The following is a 21,491-nucleotide window of genomic DNA, read 5'->3' as shown; positions in this document are numbered from 1 at the left end:
GATATTCACCGTCTTCCATAAAGATGGTTTTTCCCGCAAAGATTTTGCGTTCCACCTCTATCTCTCCCGATCTGAAGTAGGGTCCACGGAGATGGTTTTCCTTACACATTCTACTTAAGATTTCGGTTGGTTTCATTGCATCACGCCAGGCATTGTAACCTTCTCTGCAATTATTATAGATTGTAATTAAAATATCCTTAGACATGTTTTTTGTCAGACTGATTAAATTATGTCAGCTTTGAAATCTACTGGTAGTTGAGAGCTCAAAACAAACAAGAGTAAAAATAAGGGACATCCTCCTCAGTGGAAAAGCATTCTAAAGATTAATAAACTACAGACAAGAAATTTCTCCTCCATCCTCATCTCCATCCTAAATGAGAGACCCCTTATTATTTATTTTTATTACTTCATGGAATGTGGACATCATTGGCTGAAGCAGCCTTCTCAAAGGCAGCTAGAGATAGACAAGGAATGATGAGCCAGCCAGCAATGCCCACATCCCATGAACGAATAAACAAAAATTGTGACGTCTATTCCTAAATTCCCTTCATGAGAGGAAGAAGTCTCTTAGTATCTAATCCGTCAAGTTCCCTCAGGACTAACAGTCAAAATACACAGGGCTGGCAGGTACATGTACCCCTGAAAAGCCCAAAAATGCCTGTGAAAATTCAGTCGCTGAGGTGACCAATCAGACAAAACATGTCATAGTATGTGGGCGAGGTAAAATCAGTGAAGAACTGTTTCCCCAAACACAGATTCTGTTCAGTTCCATCACTGACAAATTCCCTCTCTCCCAAGCTTGCTGCTCTTCCAGATACAGAAGCAGTGAAAAGCAGTAAGACTGGGAAATGTGACTGGTGGAACTGAACTCCACTAAGGCCGATCTAGGTTGCAACCAGCTTGGGTTACTGTGTTTCGGTGTCAGTTGAGAGGTGTGGAGACAGGAGGAGTGGGGAGAGGAGCACTGAGATTGACCTACTAATGATTGGGTAGGTATCATGGCCTTTATGCATCATGTAATTTTATCCATTATTGACCAAGTTTAATGGAGTTGAGAATAATATTATTAATAATCATGCTTAATATTCAACATGCTGAGAGGTGATGGCACACAGGAGCATTTTCTGTAGTGGGTAGCTGAGAGCTTACATATTTTTAATGCGTAAAAGCAAATAATAATTTGAAAATTGTTTCTCTAGATAACAGTGAACACCCTGCATTCAACTTCCATGAAGCTTTTCAGAAAGCTATTTGCAAATTGTATTTTTTCCAGTAAGGAAGAATTACTCCTGGAAAATCAATATTAATGTTGCACCATTGTTAAATCAGGTATGCATTTAGCTATTCCTTTTTGCGAATGCGTAAAAATTATGAACATTAAAGATTTATTTACAATAATCCTCTTGTAAGTTCCAAATTAGATTTGATCAAATACATATGTGTGTATGCAATCTTTAATATTTGTACAATCTATCTAAGGAAGGAACCCAAAAATAAACCACAATGCATATGATAATATTACTACATGAGCCCATTACCTCATAAAATAATTAATGAGCATGAAAAGGAGCCCCAAAAATCAAAATGTGTCAGTCAGGAAAATCTCAAATAGCCCTAAAAAAACTGACTCTCACTCAGAATATTACATGTTCTAATATGATCATTCCTTATTCATCTAAGTTCCAATGAATATAGGCCAAACCTGCTCATCTTTTCCACATAAACCAATCTCTTCATTCCAGGAAACAGCCTTGTGACTATTTTCTGATCCCTCTAATTAATCCTCAAGTGGATCTGTCTAAAATAGCCAAAACTGTACACAGTTCTCCAAATGGTATCTGACAAATGGCTGGTACAATTGTAGCAAGACCTCACATTTTTATACTCCAACTTCCTTATAATAAGGTTCAACATTCCATTTTCCTTCCTAGTTACTTGCTGAAACAGCGTACTAACATAGGGGATTCACTTACGAGAACACCAGGTGCCTTTATACTTCAGCATTCTGTGGTCTCTGTCCATGTAAATGATATTCTGATTTTCTATTCTTCCTGCCAAACTGAATAAGCTCATACATTATACTTTTCTGCCATATTTTGTCCACTCAATGTTTCTCTGTAGATTCTTTGTATCTGCCTCACAATATGCCTTCCTACTTATCTTTGTATCATAAGGAGATTTGACTACAATACTCTTTGTTGCTTTGTCCAGGTCATTAATATAGATTGTAAATTGTCAAGGTCACCTCATTTCGCTAGTTCTGGTTTTCCAACCTGAAAATGATCAAATGATTCACTGTTTCTTGTTAGTTTGTCAACTATCTATTTGTACTAACATGTCACTCACTTCACCATGAGTTACTGCTGTTTGCAGTAACTCTGATGTGAAACTGGATCAAATTCCTTTTGGAAATGCAAATACATTACATCTAATAGCCCCACATCCACCCTGTTTGTTACATCTTCAAAGAACTTTGACACATTTGCACATTTGCTAAACATGAGTTTGGACTCACATATAGCCCAAATGTGTTCAGGATGATAGACTCCCTGTCCAGATTGCCATAAATGAATCAGGTGGGTCCAATACTTTGATGGTCACCATTATGTTTTATTTTCCATATTTGTTTTATATACTGAATTTAAATTCCCATACTGCCACATTGAGATTTGAACTTATCATTATCTTATCAAGAATTATATCATTATTCCCAGCACTACTAGTTCAGTAACATAATAATTAACCCCTAACTTGCTGGAACGCGTATCCATTGAGCCAAATAAAGTCTTTCTATAAGCCAGTATTAGCAGTCCAGTGAGATCAATCTCTCCAATTTCCCTCTCTAAGGCAGCTTAAAGAGAACCTGCATCATAAATCTGTTTCCTTCTAAAGAGATTTTTCACCATTGTATTCCCAATAGTTTGCAAATCAGTGAGTGATTTTACACCACGTAATTAAATAGCGAGCCATAGATCACAAAGTCATTTGGCTCTACAGAAGAGAAACAATTGGTTATTAGCTTGAGGGATACCACTTCACATCAAATATGAGGCAAGGCAAGAGGCAACTTCCATCAACTATCACAGCCACACTGGCATTGTTCTTCATTAATGCTAAGCATTCAGCCAACTGAGCAAACCCACCCGCACATTTATAGCAAACTAATCCTTCTCTCTCAGTCGTGTGCAGTATTACAAGCACATCTGCCCTTTCTGTCCAGTAGATTGAGATGTAACCCATCCTTACATTTCATATTCATACGGTAGTCCGCAGGTAGCTCTGTACTTGCTGTAAAAGCGGTTCTCCAGATCAATTTTAGTTGATCCAATCAAATCATCTGTTCCAACCAAATCAAAATCATAGATTGTTATCGTGAGCAGAGATTCCATTGGGAATGTCGCCTCAATCTCATAAGATCTGTCAGATGAAGGAAAGGATTATTGTACAGAGGTAATTTTTTTCCTAATAACAGATGAAGACTGAATAATTTTAACAATAAAGCCTAAGAAATTAGAACTCCAGATTTTGAAAAATTGATGTGATAAAGTTATACTTTTGTCTTGACTTTTTAATGAAATATTGAATTTTCAAGGACTCTATCTCAAGTAGATTGAATTGGAATAAATAAAAAGGGCCATTGCAAATTTTGAAAGTTTTATTTTTAAGATAAGAGGCAAGTAAAACAAATATTCATAGCAAAGAATCTATGGTTCCCTCCAGAGTTCAAAGAACATTCTTGGAGTCAAATAATTCTAACTCACTGTCTAGTACAAGGATCACACAGAGTTGTAGAATTGTGTAGCTCTTAAAATACAATTACAGTAAAAATGAATGGATCATATTAGAAATTGCCTGTTTTAATTCAAAGGCATTTCAACGTATCATGTAAGAGCTAAAAACAATGACTGCAGATGCTGGAAACCAGATTCTGGATTAGTGGTGCTGGAAGAGCACAGCAGTTCAGGCAGCATCCAAGAGCAGCTCCTCGGATGCTGCCTGAACTGCTGTGCTCTTCCAGCACCACTAATCCATAAATGTAAGAGCTGACTTTTTTCAGCATGTGCAGAATCTACTTTTAAATTCCTTCTTAAAAAATCAGCTTTGAAAGCAAAGTGTTCTTCTACAATATATTTCCTTTACTAATTGAAGCAAATTTGGTGTCTCATTAACATCCTTCTCAGTCAACAACAAGCTGAAGAGTTGGGAGTTTGTAAGTGCACATATTTGAATGCACAAGCACAGGGAATGGCAGAGTAACAGTGTCCTTTTTTCATTTATTCATTTGTGGGATATGGGCATTGCTGGCTGGCCAGCATTTATTGCCTGTCCCTAGTTACTCTGCTGAGTGTTCACATGCTATCGGGCCTGTGCCACCCAGCAGGCTCAAAGCGGGCTACAATTTTTCAGAGCTGGTGGCCCCACTGGAAGGGGTAGGGACAGCTACCTCTACAGCTTTGGGAAGCCACAACCTGATTTTATAGCTTTCAAGTTCTTGTTTGTGTAAAGGCATGGCTTCCAGTTCTAACTGGGAGGATGTGCCACCTTCAAGAGACACCAGCTCTCACTCAGATAACCCGCAGTTCACCATTTCTAGCACTGCTCCTACCTTGACACACATCAGATAAAATAACAGCAGATAAAATACCAGCAGTGGCAGGAGGAGGTCCTTAAGCAGCCAGGCAATAACTCACCTCTTGACTCCCCAAAGCCTGTCCACCATCTACAAGGTCCAGATTAGAGTGGTGCTGGAAAAGCACAGCAGGTCAGGCAGCATCTAAGGAGCAGGAAAATCGATGTTTCGGGCAAAAGCGCTTCATTAGGAATGCATTTCTGATGAAGGGCTTTTGTCCACAACGTTAATTTTCCTGCTCCTCAGATGCTGCCTGACCTGCTGTGCTTTTCCAGCACCACTCTAATCTGGACCTTGCAGCCCTCTTGACTGGCTCTGCATCCCCAAGCATCTACTTTCTCCAAAACCGATGCTCAGATGCAGCAGTGTGTACTGTCTAGAAGATGCACTGCAGAAATTCACCAAAGATTCTCGGACAGCACCTTCCAAACCCACAACAATTTCCAATTCAATCTAAAAAGCCATGCATTGGATATTTCATAGCCTCAACTGATTTATGCATCAGCATAAAACCATCATCAGTAAAATACCAGAGAAGGTTGGGTAGGTAATAGCCTCCTGAAACCCATCATCATACCTAATTTCACATTTTTGCCTTCTCATTCTCTCCTCCAAACTGGCTATTAGATGCATGTGAAATTATAACAGCAAAATTTAACATTTCACTGCCATTTACACTCATTTGTAAGTTGTAATACTAAACCTGCTTTGGTGAAGTTATCTCATATATGGCTCAGCATACAAAGCTGTCTTGAGCCTCTAGTCTGTACCTTATCCAATTATTTACAACATTGGAACATTTACAGACTAGATCAGACATTAACACACATGCGAGCAGTCATCTTCTGACCTTCCAAACAGCGGATTAAGTTGTTTGGGGATGTAATTATCACGATCCTTAATTTCAGTCTTTCCAAGTTGCAGAACAATGTAAGGATCAGCCTTTCCATCAGGGTCAGCAGGGTAGAGATTACTTGCCTGATACAGGATGAAGAAATAAAAGAAACACTTGATTACTGAGATATTTATATATCGATATGTTTATTTTAATATGTAACTTTGTACTAATGATGTAGAATGATCACTTCTCCGGGCCAGGAGCTGCAATAGAAGTGATTAGGTTGTAAGTTTGCTCACTGAGCTGGTAGATGTGTCCTCAGACGTTTTATCACCATGCTAGGTAACATCATCAGTGAGCCTCCCCTGAAACGCTGGTGTTCTGTCTCACTTGTTATTTATGATCTTGGTCTGTTGTAGTTGGTGATATCACTTCCGGTTCTTTTTCTGAGTGGTCCAAATCGATACTTTTGTTAATGGAGTACTGGTGTGAATGCCAGGCTTCTAGGAATTCCTTTGCGTGTCTTTGTTTAGCCTGCCCCAGGTTAGATGTATTGTCCCAGTCGAACTGGTGTCCCTCTTCGTCTGTGTATATAGATACCAGTGATAGTTGGTCACATATTTTCATGGTTACTTGGTACTCATGTATCCTGGTGGCTAGTTTCCTGCCCTTCTGTCCTGTAATGTTTGTTGCAGTCCTTGCAAGGTTGCTCATTCTGCTGGTTGTTGGTACAGGGTCCTTTAGATTCATCCGGAACTGTTTCAGTGTGGTTGAAGGTTTGGGCTACCATGATGCCTCAGGGTCAAGTAGTTTGGTTGTCATCTCTGAGATGTCTAATGTATGGCAGGGTGGCTAGAGTCTCTGGGTGTATTGTGTCTTCTTGTTTAGGTCTGTCGTGTACAAATCGGCTGACTGCACTTCTTGGGTACCTGTTGTTCTTGAATACGTTGTATAGGTGTTTTTCCTCAGCTTTTCGTAGTTCCAGGGTGCTGCAGTGTGTTGTGGTTCATTTAAATAATGTCCTGATGCAGCTCAGTTTGTGGGTGTTGGGATGATTGCTCCTCTAGTAGAGTATCTGGTCAGTGTGTGTGGCTTTCATGTAGACGCTGGTCTGCAGCTCTCTATTGGCTTTTCATCCTACTGTGACATCTAGGAAGGGGAGTCTATTATTGTTCTCTTCCTCTTTGGTGAACTTTATACCGGCAAGGATATTGTATATGTGTTTGTGGGTTTCTTCTAATTTGTTGCGTTTTGTGATGACAAAGGTGTCATCCACATAGCGGATCCAAAGCTTGGGCTGGATCATGGGAATGACTGTTTGTTCTAACCTTTGCATAACTGCTTCTGTGAAGAGTCCTGATACTGGTGATCCCATTGGCAACCCATTGATTTGTTTGTAGATCTTGTTGTTGAAGGTGAAGTAGGTTGTGAGCCATAGGTCTACTATTTTGAGGAGTTGGTGCTGTCAGGTGTTTGTGTCCTTGGTACGTCTAGTAGTGTGGCCAGTGTTTCTTTGGCTTGAACACAAATGCCACCCTGCCATATATTAAAGACATCTCAGAGATGATGACCAGTCTACTCTGGACCTTCAGCAGCATGGTAGCTCACAAACCTACCACCACACCAAAACAGCTCCTGATGAATCTAAATAACCCTGTACCAACAACTAGCAGAATGAGCATCATATAAAATACCCTGGAAGGACTGCAACAAACATTACATTGGACAGACGGGGAGGAAACTAGCCACCAGGATACATGAGTGTCAACTAGCCACCAAAAGACATGACCAACTATCACTAGAATCCCTACACACAGATGAATAGGTACACCCGTTCGACTGGGACAATAAATCCATCCTGGGACAGGCTAAACAAAGACACGCATGGGAATTCCTAGAGGCCTGGCATTCAAACCAGAACTCCATTAACAAACATATCAATTTGGATCCCTCAGAAAAAGAACTGGAAGTGATATCATCAACCACAAAGGACCAAGGCACACAAATAGCAAGCAGGACAGAACACCAGCACTTCATTGGAGGCTCACTGATGATGTTACCTAGCATGGTGATGAAACATCTAAAAATAAATCTACCAGCACAGCAAGCAAACTTACTACTGATCCATAATCCAAGCTACACATCTTCTCCAAAATCACAAGAGAACTGATTACTTGACTAAAGTATAAATGAATAGATTAAATATAAAAACACATATTGATCTGTTTTACCATGTTAATCTGGGGGTCTACAGAAATAAAGAAAGTGGTCTTTGTTACTGGTGCAATTCTCAATCAGACCTGGGAACAAATATGAGATAGCCTTTTAGGTGTGGACCTCAGCTATTCCTAACATTAACACGTTTTATGTTTCTATTGTACGTTTTTTTCAAATAATTTTCATCAAAAGCTGAAGAATTAGGATTAATATTCAAAGCTGAGTGAAATGTCAATGTCACTTACTGCTACAATGTAGACTCTAATTAAAACTTTGACAGGGGTGTTTGATGGCATGCCATGTAAAATTTTACATTGTCCATCTGTATCATAATCATTAATACATTTCCACACCTGGAATGATCCCTGAAAATAGACAAGAGAAAGGAATGCTGTTGAGTATATAAGAACATCAGAGTTAAGAACAGACGTTGGCAGTTCAGCCCATTGAATCTGCTCCGTCCTTTATACAATCATGGCTGATCTCATCTTGGGCTCAAGATAGCTCTTTAACCCATTTAAAAATCTATCCGTCAATCTCCTCTTTCAGCCTATTCCATGTTCCAATGTCCCATGCACTCTGGGTAGTCAATTCCACAGTTTCATGACCATTTGAGTGAAGTGATTCCTCCTCAACTCTAATACATTTTATTTAAATGGGCATAAAGTAAAAAAAAAATCACACAACACCAGGTTATAGTCCAACAGGCTTATTTGGAAGCACTAGCTTTCGGAGTGCTGCTCCTTCATCAGGTAGTTCCGAAACTTTTAACTTTGTCCACTCCAGTCCAACACTGGCTCCTCCACATCATAAATTGCAATAGAAATGGAATGCTGATCTGCAGCAGAAATGGAGCTCCCAATAGTCCAGCATTTTGTCTTCCATTTAGCACTATATTTCTGCAGCTGTTCAATCCTTCACCTCCACATTTACACTCTATCAACTCCTCGATTATAATCCTCATGTTCAATTCTCTCTATATCATTGGCCCTGCAATCCGATGAGTACTCTTGAGTTTCCCCAATAACCCAGTGTAGCTGCTTGAAAAATTAGCACAATTAAAGCAAAATACTTTTATCTGAAAGAAGAAAAGTCTCAGGAATACTTTTAAAATGAGCTATTGCGAATGCAATGCCTGGCTGGTACCAATATAGATGGGCTGTGACTCCACAAAACAACGCGGCAATTATCTGACATACATTTGGCAGTTGAGAGTATGAGTCTAAAAGTATAGCGCTGGAAAAGCACTGTAGGTCAGGTAGCATCCGAGGAGCAGGAGAGTCGAAATTTCGGGCATAAGCCCTTCATCGGGAATGTGGGGTGAGGAGGGAGCAAGTTGGATCTGGGATGGGGAGGTGGGGCATGGGGAGATTAGGAAACTAGTGAAGTCGATATTAATGACATGTGGTTGAAAGGTCCCAAGGTAGAAGATGAGGCATTCTTCCTCCAGTCGTCAGGTGGCTTGGATTTGGCGGTGGAGGAGGCCCAGGACTTGCATGTCCTTGGCAGAGTGGGAGGGGAGTTGAAGTGGCTGGCCAAAGGGCGGTGGAGTTGTTGAGTGCATGTGTCCCAGAGATGTTCTCTGAAACATTCCGCTATTTGGCATCCTGTCTCCCCAATTTAGTAGAGACCACATTGAGAGCAATGGACACAGTAGGTGAGGTGTTTGGATGTGCAGGAAAATCTCTGCTGGATATGAAAAGATTCTTTGGGGCCTAGGATGGAGGTGAGGGGGAAGGTGTAGATACAGGCTTTACACCTATTGCAGCGGCAAGGGAAGGTATTGGATGTGGAGGGTGGGCTGGTGGGGTCGTGGACCTAATGAGGGAGTCACAGAGGGAATGCATTCTGCGGAGCACAGTTAGGTGTGGAGAGGGAAATATATAACTGGTGATGGGTCTGATTGTAGGCAGCAGAAATGACAGAGGATAATGTGTTGTATCCGGAGATTAGTGGGGTGGAAGATGAGGACGAGGAGGGTTCTATCCTTGTTGCAGTTGGAGGGGTGAGGTTCAAGGGTGGAGGTGCAGGAAGTGGAGGAGATGCGCTGGCAGGCATTGTTGACCACATGGGAGGGGAAATTGTAGTTTCAAATATGAGGCCATCTGGGATGTCTTGGAGTGGAATTGCTCCTACTGAGAATAGATACAGCAGAGGCAGAGGAATTGGGAGCAAGGGATTGCATTTTTACAGGAGAAGGGGTGGGAGGAGGTGCAGTCCAGGTAGCTGTGGGAGTTGGTGAGTTTGAAGTAGATGTCCGTGTTGAGTTGGTCGCCGGAAGTGGAGATGGAGAGTTCCAGGAAGGAGAGGGCGGTGTCCGAGATGGTCTGGGTGAACTTAAGGTCAGGGTAGGAGGTGTTAGTGAAGTTGATGAACTGTTCCACCTCCTCGTGGGAGCATGATCCAGTCAGCAAAGTAGCAGAGGAAAAAGGTGGGGATTGGTGCCAGTGTAACTGCAAAGATGAACTATTCCCCATATCCTACGAAGAGGCAGGCATAGCTGGGACCCATGCGGGTGCCCATGGCTACCCCTTTGGTCTGAAGGAGTCTGATTCCACAGAGCAGCAAGTCTTATGAAATTATACTTCATGATGCCTTCATCAAATTAGATTTTATTTTATTCACTCATGGGACATGGGTGTCGCTGGCTGAGTCAGGATTTATTGCCTATCGCTAGTTGACCTTGAGAAGGTGATCAAAAGTCGGTCATCGAAGGTAGATGTGGTGCCTATCAAATGGATGATGTCACACCTCTTGAGTGTTGTTGGTACTACACTCATCCAAGCACGTGGGGAATATTCCATGACACTCCTAAGTTGTGTCTTGCAGATGGTGGACAAGCTTTGAGGAGTCATGAGGTAAATTGCTCACCGCAATGACTCTGCCCTGCTCTTATGGCCATTATGTTTCTATGGAGAGTCCAGTTGTGTTTCTGGCTAGTGGTAACCCCCCATGATGTTGGTAATGGGAAATTCATGATGGTAACACCATTGAAAGTCAAGGGGCAGTGGTTAGATTGTCTCCTATTAGAGTTGGTGATTGCCTAGTAATTGTGTGGCACAAATGTTCCTGATGATTAATGGTGATTTTTAGATCTCATAGTATTTGTAAATAAAAATAATATAGTCTTTTTATAACTACTGTAAGTGATGCTCAATTCCTACAACATTTCTCTGTTATATCTTGCTGTTGAAAAAGCAGTATATCATCCACCTCAGTGTAACTCAATGATTAGCCCCAGAGGCTGCAGGGTCCCCAAACAAAGATAAATTGTTCTTCAAGCTTGCGTGGTTTCTATATTTGTTATTTAATATCTCTGCTGAACAAAAATGTATCTATCTAGATTTAAAATTAACAACTTTGAGCGACAGGGAGAGGCTGAACAGGCTGGGGCTGTTTTCCCTGGAGCCTCGGAGACTGAGGGGTGACCTTATAGAGGTTTACAAAATTATGAGGGGCATGAATAGGATAAATAGACAAAGTCTTTTCCCTGGGGTGGGGGCGTCCAGAATTGGAGGACATAGGTTTAGGGTGAGAGGGGAAAGATATAAAAGAGACCTAAAGGGCAACCTTTTCACACAGAGGGTGGTATGTGTATGGAATGAGCTGCCAGAGGAAGTGGTGGAGGCTGGTACAATTGCAACATTTAAGAGGCATTTGGATGGGTATATGAATAGGAAGGGTTTGGAGGGATGGCAGGTGGGACTAGATTGGGTTGGGACATCTGATCGTCATGGACAGGTTGGACCGAAGGGTCTGTTTCCATGCTGTATGACTCTATGACTCTAAGTAAAGTTATAGGAGAGCTGCTATCACTGAACATTTATAAAAGTGTTTCACTTGTAACTTAATACACTACATGGTTCGATGCAGAAGTCTAAGAAGTCCTATCTTCCTTTGAGTCATTGATAGAGTCATAGAGGTATACAGCACAGAAACAGACCCTTTGTTCCACCTTGTCCATGCTGACCAGATATCCTAAATTAATTTAGTCCCATTTGTCAGGAATTGGCCATATCCCTCTAAACCCCTCCTATTCATATACCCATCCAGATGCCTTTTAAATGTTGTAATTGTACAAGTCTCCACCACTTCCTCTGACAGCACATTCCATACACGTGCCACCCTCTGCATGAAAAAAAGCTATGCCCTCTAGTTTTGGACTCCCCTTCCTTGGGTCTTAGATTTCAGCAAAATTCTGTTGGGGTACTATTCTTTAGGGCTGAATTTTCACCCCAATATGGGGACAAGATTGCAAGTAGGCAGGCAGCTAAGATCATACCACCAGTAGGAGTGAGCTGTGTTGGTACCATCCCATCCCTGGGCTATTTTCCCAGTCAGGGTTGGCAGGAAGTTAATTGAATTACTTTGAAGGGCAATTATTGGAGACTGACAGGAATTTTCCATTTGTCTTCCCATAGGTGCGTGAAACAGCTACACCCTCAGGCAGCTTTGCCACAATGATGTGCCCCAGCCATTTTTCAACACAAATTCATTAAAGGTGCTGATAAAGTGCCTCAGGATGGTGGCACTCCCTGTCTCTGTTAGCTGGAGCGGCAGGTTGGAGCTTCATTCAAGATACATTGAATTCTACTAGCCCTCCTACTTTGAGAGTCTGGCAGTCTCCTCACTGGAGAGTGCCGTCTCTGACTATGCACCGGAATCACTGCCAGTTTTCCGAGCTTCTGCTTTAGTAGTGTTAACATCAGAGACTAATATCTATATTTGGCTGACATTAATATAGACAGTACCAGCTAAAGCAGACATGACTAGCTGAGATGGTTGCCTTGGTGATAACTTGTAAATCGAAATGATCTAAACTTGAATTTTTCCAGTGATAGGCTTGGGACTATTTTCTTGGCAGCTTGTTCCACTGTGGGATTGCCATTGGGAAATAGGGTTTGTTGGAAAGAAATGCTTTTAGTAGTTTGTGTGTTGCATTGGCAGAGAGCACCAGGTACTTGATGCTGTTGGTTACCACTAGTCCAATCCATACTTTGGCAGTCTATCTTCCAATCCACTTCTGAAAATGGGCTCACTGCTCCCAACACATTGCAGGGTTGCGAGATTCCCATTTCACCCCATCATTGGGGTCTCAACCTAAAACTCAATCTTGCCACTGGTCTCAAAAACATGGGCTAGTGAGAGAGGTAAAAAACATAGAGATCTCTTATTCCCAAAGCGATCTGTGTGATTACAGCCAAATCCTCATCTGCTAATGAATATTATGCATTATCAGTGAGGCTGGTTGTGATGGCAGATACACATGGACTAAGGACTGAACCTATATGGTCTCAAAACGGTCTCCCCTACCTACTTAGCGTACATTGTAAATGCTGTAAGAATTGAATCTCTCTGCAATCTCAACATGATCTTACTATGTTATACACTGATACTTGAAGCACTTTTGGTGATGATGTTCAGCCCATGATCTAATAGCTTGCTATAGTGCAGACATGGAGAATGATCGAATGTGGAAAGTAATGGAGGGCCATTAATAACTCTGGAACAGATGTCAAAGGCTTTTGGGACAGAGAATTGACAAGACAAAATGTTTTTCTCAGAAGCAGAGAATAGATCCCTGACATTAAGATGGGAGGAAGATGACACTTATTTTGATCACAACATGGAAAAAACTAGATTCACTCCTCTTCCTCCTCCCCAAAATGTTTATTTCTCTACCAAGTATGCACACAGTTCTCTGTGTCTGACCATGTTGCATGAATCTCTGTACCTTAAAATCTATTACAAATTTTAAAATATAAATGATTAAAACACACCTTAAATTTTCCAACAATTCTTTCATCATCTAGACTGGTGTCATCTTCATTTGCTTTACCACGAAAGAGATCAAATGTTTGCACCCAATCACTAAAGTGATCAAATTCTTCTTCTAATTCTTTATCATATACCTGATGGAAACAATTCATAAAAATGATAACTTCTGCTCCAATGATACAACCTGATTAATGCAATCTATAATTGGTAAATAGGATGCTTCAGGAGAACTAGCCAGAGATGCGACCTCGAAATGAGCAGCAAAATATTAGGGAAGATTTGCAGACAGTGTTTATAAGATCCTGCCCAATTTGAATTCTACAATTTGCAGTTATACACCTGGGATACAACTTAATATTTCATTGAAAGTCAATCAAATTATTTTAACCATATATATCTGATTGATAAGGCCCCTATTCGAATAATGCCTGTAACTTTGACTATCACTTCTTTGGAAAGGGCATTGAGGAAATAGAGAAATTTCAGAGTGACGTGACAAATAAGATTCTGGAGGTTGAAGCATAGGTTATGAAGAATTTGTGTCTCCATAACTAAGTGCATTTACTGCACTGCTTGTGCAGGACTGCTCTCCCAATCCAACAAACATGACTTTTCACAGACTCTATAATCATCAAAATCACAACCTCCGGGCTATGGTCTCTCACCCAGCCAAAACTCACCTTTCACGATCTGCACCTGACCTCTACAATCTCTAACAGCACCCTCCAAACCCTACCCCACCAACCACATTTGCCGTCAGTCTATGATTCCCATCAAGATATCCTAATTTTACCAACTACCTTTTCTCCACCCACTCCCCCAAACTCCCTGGCCTCTATCTACTCTACCCATATCCCAATCACCACCACCCCCAATCTTTACTATTTTCCTCCCAACCTCCACTCTCCTCCAAATCTCTGCCCTCTCCTTCATCCACACCAAATTGTGAAATATTCACCCATTACTGTTCAGTCCCTCCCTCCTCTCCTCTGCCATGTCCCTGTGTCACAGGATTTCAAACCCAGCAGGTGCTCAGCCTGAAGGGGAACCTGCAGAATAATTTTAAAATGTGTCCTATTGTTAATTTCATCACTTTGATGTTTCCTGTTTGCAAATACTCTCCCCCATATTGCTGTCCCCAACTTTCCCCACCGCTCTCTCCACATCCCTGAAGAAATATCAGAACCAAAATATAACATTGCTTGGACCAATGTAGTGTGACCCAGAGAATGCAAATCAAAAAGGAATAAATGACATCAGGTTTCTGGGTAAAAGCTATATTGTAGATTTCTGCAGTGGTTAAATTGGACATCATGATATTTTACTGGGGGTGTTTTGTATTGTAAGTTTAACATATGATTTGTCTTCCTCTTCAGGAATTTGAATGAACAGAATGAGGCTATACTAAGGATAAGTAGACATGGTCTTAAGAATAGACTTAATGGATGTATTTCTATACTGAACCATGTGGGCCATACAGTTTATAACTTTACCTCAAAAGTTGCAATGTCAAGCTTTTGCGATGTTGTTCTTTCAACCATTCTAACTCTTTTTCTCTTCTCATCATCTTCATCATCTGAAGTGATGGCATCAAGCATTAGAAACAAAGGCAAGGAGATTTACATAAGCAGCCTCTATGCACAGAATCAAATTATGCATCACAGCAAAGAGTGAAATAAGAAACAGCATTTAGTATTTGACTTTTTAAAGACCGGAATTATAAGAATATATAATAATGAAAAGCAATTTTAAGTATCTGGGATATTAATTAAACTACTTCCATTTTCACGCATAGCATTTAAGATATTCAATTTAAAAACTAAGCAGGCATTCATCTGCATGTTTATGAAGACAGGTCATAGAGTCATTGAGATATATAGCATAGGAACAGGCCCTTTAGTCCAACTTGTCCATGCTGACCTGATATTCTAAATTAATCTAGTTACATTTGCCAGCATTTGGCCCATATTCTTTTAGCTCTCATTCCCCATTCCCCTCCACATTCCTGATGCAGGTCTTATGCCCAATATGCCAGCTCTCCTTTTCCTCGGATGCTGCCTGACCTGCTGTGCTTTTCCAGTGCCACCCTTTTTGACTTTTCCTATTCACGTACCCATCCAGATGCCTTTTAAATGCTGTTATTGTACAAGCCTCCACCACTTCCTCTGGCATCTCATTCCACACATGCTCCACCCTCTGCATGAAAAAGTTGCCCCTTAGGTCCCTTTTAAATCTTTCCCCTCTCACCTTAAACCTATGCCTTTTAGTTTTGGTCTCTGCTACCATGGGGAAAAGATCTTGACTATTTACCCTATCCATGTCCTTCACGATTTTATAAACTTCTATAAGGTCGCGCTCAGCCTCCGACACACCAGGAAACAAAACCCCAGCTTATTCAGCATGTCCCTATAGCTCAAATCCTCCAACCCTGGCAACATCCTTGCAAATTTTTCTGAATCCTTTCAAGTTTCACAACATCTTTCTGATAGCAGGGAGACCAGATTAGATGCAGTATTCCAACCGTGGCCTAGTCCATGTCGTGCACAGCTGCAACATGACCCCCAACTCCAATACTCAATGCATTGACCAATAAAAGTAAATATACCAAACACCTTCTTCACCATCTTGTTTTTGCTGCAATTTGCCAACACAGAAAGTTTTACCACGTTTTATATTTTGAAATTCTGTGTATAACCTAGCAAATTCTAAAGGGCTCTGCAGGAAGAGGAGGAAAGTGAGACTAATTGGAAAACCCTTTGGAAGAGCTTGCATAGAGACAATGAGCAGAATGGTCCCTTTCTCAGCTGTAAATATCGGTTTGAGTAGAATGTGAACTCATGCAACAGCCAGACAGATACAACATATTTCCAGTCTAATCATTCCAACTACAATTAATTTGGGATTTATTTTCTGAATGGATTGCTCAGACAACAACAATCACCGCTGGAGTGAGGTGCAACTTCTGGTATTTAGAATTGAACTTAATTCTTTATGCTTACTCCTAGCTCCTGAAGCAGTGGCCCCAACACTCATTCCATCACAATTAACATTAATAAGATCAGAACTAGGTGTGTGAGAGAGTTCACCCAGAAACACCTGGTTGCTATGGCAACATGGACTTTTTTGCCATTGTAGTCTGAAACTATGAATTGTGCCTAAGGAGATCCAACATTCTTTCTATCGCATGGCTGATCAGGAATCTCTCTTATTCCCTCTATCTGCGTTGACAAGTGGATGGAAGCAACTACAGGTTGATACACAACCACCTCTTTGGCCTTGTTTTGAATGCATGTTCCTTGGCCGTTAAGTCCTATAGTGACACTTACTAATATGACTGACAGTGTACTAAATATATTATAGTTACAATCACTTCCTAGAACCAAAGATGTTGAGCAATTATTTTAAATTTATTTTTAATCAACCTATTCAGACATGGTTTGACACACTTCCATGATAGGTTGGATTTGAACCTCTACCTTCTCGCCCAGTGGTTGGCATACTACTGCTTCGTTATGAGATCCTGAGCATTTATTTTATGTAACCATACCCCAGATATTATGGGGTAAATTTTATGAGGGTCTGTGGCCAATGCAGTTTAAAGTATCAGGCACAAAGTCCCACAGTCCCTTTGGGGTATTTCCACTGTTCTGATGATAAAAACAAATAACCAGGAAATCAAATTCAGCAAATCAGGCACATTGTTCTCGCCAGCCAATTTTGAGGTGAACATGCTTCTACCAGTGATGAAAGTCCTTCAGTTATGTATATCATACAATCATTTGTTTTGCCTTTTGTTAGACAACGGGGTGCTTTAATAAAGCTTTCTAATAGCATTAGATAATTTGAACATTGAATTATATTGAAGAAGATTGTACATCAATAACACATTTTATTTCTTTGCCGGGTTCACTTACCATTTTTGTATCCTTCAACATGCAGATTGCTACTTGTATCTTTCAGTTTTGCCTTATTAGAAACACAACATTAGTGAGTAGACAAGCACTTAACTTGCAAATGTTGTAAATGATATGTGTGGTAGCTTTACTAGTAAAGGTTATTGTCAAGTTAATGTGAGCATTCTAAGAAATGATGAGCAATAACATCAGAGGATTTCTCTGAACTTAATTCCTTGCTGTGGGAATCTAGGTCTACATTGTGTATCTTCTAATGCACTACAATGTTAATATGCATGGAAAATGTAGATCAAAAGTGAGAAATAGTATAAGTGTTCAGAATAAACCATTGTTTGCTGTAGACTAGTTTGAATCATAAAGCATGGTATCTGAATTGTGTAGTGGTCTGTGAACTCAGTAATAAAGAGTTGCACAATTGGAATCGTATGATTTGACCAGGAGTACTCACGTTGAATTGTGTAACTTGAGGTCATTAAAGATGAACATCTGATTTGGGGTTGTTATGTTTGATATTCATATTCGAGAAACAAAATAAAATAGAGCAAAAAAAAGTTCAACACCTAACATCGAGGACAGCGGTGTCTTTTGCATGAATCAAACTTCAGAACACATATGGACAAATCAAACTTCCAAGATGTGTCTCTTAAAAGTGAAATGCTAAAGCTAAATAACTGACTGTTGTCAGTGGCTGTCAGTGTCAGCTGGGTTCAAGCAATAGTGTGCTGTGAAGGTTTCAGTTGAAGAACTACTTATGTGCACCCCAGTGTGGCAGATAAAAGACTCTCTCGCTCTGGATGCTAAAAGCCATACAGTTCATGGACAGACTAGCTCAGTCAGTGGAGGCTGAGATGGCATCATAACCAGAAGATCCTGTGGTCTGGCTGTCTGAAATCTTTTTCAGGAGTCCAGAAGACCTAAAGAGGTAATAAATAGAACTTACTTGGTAACAGCCCCACAAGCTGGCCCATAGCTCAGACAGCTCATTCTGAAGCTAAAGCAGAGTCCTTGAATGATACTATTTTTAAAAATGAGGTGCTGATGAGTAAATGAAGAACCGCTCACAGAAAAGACCTGCAAATGAGGAGTACACAGTGGTCCACGAGGCAATGGACCGCAGCAGTAATTTACTGAGATATTGTGACTAGCTCATGAGATTCCAAAGTCTGGACCTGTCAGTATCTGTAAAACCGAAGTCTGCACTAGCCTGAAGACTCTATGCTATGGCCTGTTTCATTGTCACCGACCTCGAGGACAAGGATAGCAACAAGGGCAACTGGAAGGGGATTTGTATAAGACCCACATTGAATCCCTTAATACCACACTAACCAATACAGAAATATTATCAAACTTAGAGTCCTTATTCACTCATATAGATGCGGAACATTGGGCAGACTTAACAAAGCATAAGATATCACAAGGTAACATCCCTTAGGCTGGACCCAGCCCATGTTGGCGAAGTGAGTAAATACATGCTGTACTACCAACTAATAGAGCCCAGTAGCTCTCTAGCTGTGATAGTGCCCAAAACAGATGGCTCCACAAGGCTCTGCATTGATTATTGAAAAGTTTATAAAGTGTCCAGAACTGCCCCCCGCCAATACCCAGGCTGGAAGAGTGCGTACATGGGATAGGTAAGGCAGCACACATTACCAAGGTAGATTTGTTCAAGGGGTACTGGTATGTTCCCTAGATGGCACATGAAGGAAAGCTCAGTCTTCATAACTCTAGGCAGGTTATATCAATGTCAAGTCATATCAGATGGACACCAAAATTCCCCAACCAACTTTCAAAGGCTGATGAAGCAGAAAATGTCAGGTTTATCTAATTGCACTGTGTACCTAGACAACCTCCTAACATACGACAACACCTGGGAAATGCACTTAGAATCATAGAGTCATAGAGATGTACAGCATGGAAACAGACCCTTCAGTCCAACCCATCCATGCCGAGCAGATATCCCAACTCAATCTCGTCCCACCTGCTAGCACCCGGCCCATATCCCTCAAACCCTTCCTATTCATATACCTATCCAAATGCCTTTTAAATATTGAAATTGTACCACCCTCCACCACTTCCTCTGGCACCTCATTCCATACACATACCACCCTCTGTGTAAAGAAGTTGCTCCTTAGGTCTCTTTTATATCTTTCCCCTCTCACCCTAAACCTATGTCCTCGAGAGTCATAGAGACGTACATCATGGAAACAGACCCTGCAGTCCAACTTGTCCATGCTGACCAGACATCCCAACCCAATTTAGTCCCACCTGCCAGCACCCGGCCCAAACCCTTCCTATTCCTATACCCATCCAAATGCCTCTTAAATGATCCTCCTGGCAACATCCTTGTTAATCTTTTCTGAACCCTTTCAAGCTTCACAACATCTTTCCGATAGGAAGGAGACCAGAATTGCATGCAATATTCCAACAGTGGCCTAACCAATATCCTGTAGAGCCGCAACATAACCTCCCAACTCCTGTACTCAATACTCTGACCAATAAAGGAAAGCATACCAAACGCCTTCTTCACTATCCTATCTACCTGCGACTCCACTTTCAAGGAGCTATGAACCTGCACTCCAAGGTCTCTTTGTTTAGCAACACTCCTTAGGACCTTACCATTAGGTGTATAAGTCCTGCTAAGATCTGCTTTCCCAAAATGCAGCACCTCTCAGCTATCTGAATTAAACTCCATCTGCCACTTCTCGGCCCATTGTAATCTGAGGTAACCTTCTTTGCTGTCCACTACACCTCCAAGCCTTTTTCTACAAAATAGTCAGCTGACCTGGTGGACACCTTCACAAGTGCAAGCTCGTGAAAGCCCAAGTGATCTATCCAGGATCATAATGGGTCAAGGATAAGTATTGTCCACTTCTGCAAAGGTAGCACAGATCTCTATTCCCATAATAAAATGGGAAGCTGTGAGATTCCGGGAAATGTGTGGGTTCTATTAAACATTTATCCCAAACATTCAGCACAGTGGCCACAAAGCTGACAGACCTAATCCAGAAAAAATAGGTAGTATGAACTGAGAAGTGTCAAAATGCTTTTGAGAGGCTGAAGGCCATTTTAATAAGTGAGCCTCTGCTTCCAGCTCTAAGCAGCTACTGATACCAAGTGATATCTGGGATAGGAGCTGTCTCTGTCAGGGAGATGAATATGAAATGGAGATACTAATCAGGTACTTATCTAGAAACTAAACAATCATCAGAGATGGTATGCTGTCAAAGGAGAAGGAAACCTTTTGTATATTATGAGCTCTCAATTACTTTTAAGATATTTATTCAAAATGATTACAAAGAGACCACAGTCTCTACTGACCACTATGTATTACTATTTATGGAGAAGTTTAAGACCCAGAATGCCTGTTTATTCCATTGGTGTCAGTTCAATCAATTACACCAGTTAAAATTTACCCACATTGCTGGGAAATCAGATTCCCTGACCAAATCTTAGAGAATTGAAAAGATAGTATAGACTAAAGCTAAGAGAATGAACTTATTTACATTTTCCATTTTTAATTCTTTTTCATCCTTTGTAATGAAATGAGAATGGATCTCATTTCATTTATCATGTGAGGGAAATGTCATGACCATGGATCACCTATGGACATATTGAACTTTTAATGTCAATGTTCTAAAATATTTTTTAAACAGTCAAACAAATGCCTAAAGATATATATTCAGGGCTGTCTGGAGAGAGATACCCTGGAATGTCACACCTGACGAACTGTCATGGGAGAAATGCACAACAAAGGGATTTATAATTTCCTGGGTGATACCTCAGACAGTGAATATGATGAGAAAGAAAATGAAACCATAATAATTTGGGAAACATCATCTAAGATATGGTTATAACAATGATGACTCCACTACTACCCCTTGAGCTAGAATCATGGACAGTGATATTGATTTGAGACGATGTTGCATAGCTCGATCAATCATTGGATAAACCCATTGAGCCATTGATGGATACAATCAGAACTACACTGACGGTCACCATGGATTAAGACAAGAACCAAAGGATGGTCAAAGAATACATGAAATCCACAAATCAGCTGTTAATCCTGATGGTTCCATACTTTATCGGAGTTCATGAGCAGAGTCACAGCTCAGAC

At 40.8% G+C, this 21,491-nt stretch overlaps 1 protein-coding gene across 3 annotated transcripts in view; it reads right to left on the bottom strand.

Annotated features, from left to right (window-relative positions):
• The window catches only part of fer1l6 (fer-1 like family member 6), a 146,951-nt gene that overhangs the window by 23,854 nt on the left and 101,606 nt on the right, over nucleotides 1-21,491 (bottom strand). For all 3 annotated transcript variants that reach the window (XM_043688527.1, XM_043688529.1, XM_043688530.1), the window contains 7 exons: nucleotides 17,378-17,429; nucleotides 14,957-15,039; nucleotides 13,466-13,597; nucleotides 7,931-8,050; nucleotides 5,481-5,608; nucleotides 3,247-3,417; nucleotides 10-164 (listed from right to left, as the gene is read on the bottom strand). In XM_043688527.1, coding sequence (XP_043544462.1) covers nucleotides 10-164; nucleotides 3,247-3,417; nucleotides 5,481-5,608; nucleotides 7,931-8,050; nucleotides 13,466-13,597; nucleotides 14,957-15,039; nucleotides 17,378-17,429 — 841 coding nt within the window. The remainder of the gene's footprint in view (nucleotides 1-9; nucleotides 165-3,246; nucleotides 3,418-5,480; nucleotides 5,609-7,930; nucleotides 8,051-13,465; nucleotides 13,598-14,956; nucleotides 15,040-17,377; nucleotides 17,430-21,491) is intronic.

This window comes from Chiloscyllium plagiosum, chromosome 4 (genome assembly GCF_004010195.1).
Source record: "Chiloscyllium plagiosum isolate BGI_BamShark_2017 chromosome 4, ASM401019v2, whole genome shotgun sequence".
NCBI classification, from domain to species: domain Eukaryota; kingdom Metazoa; phylum Chordata; class Chondrichthyes; order Orectolobiformes; family Hemiscylliidae; genus Chiloscyllium; species Chiloscyllium plagiosum.
The sequence above is the reverse complement of the archived record's forward strand: the minus strand, read 5'-3'. Positions and strand labels throughout refer to the sequence as shown.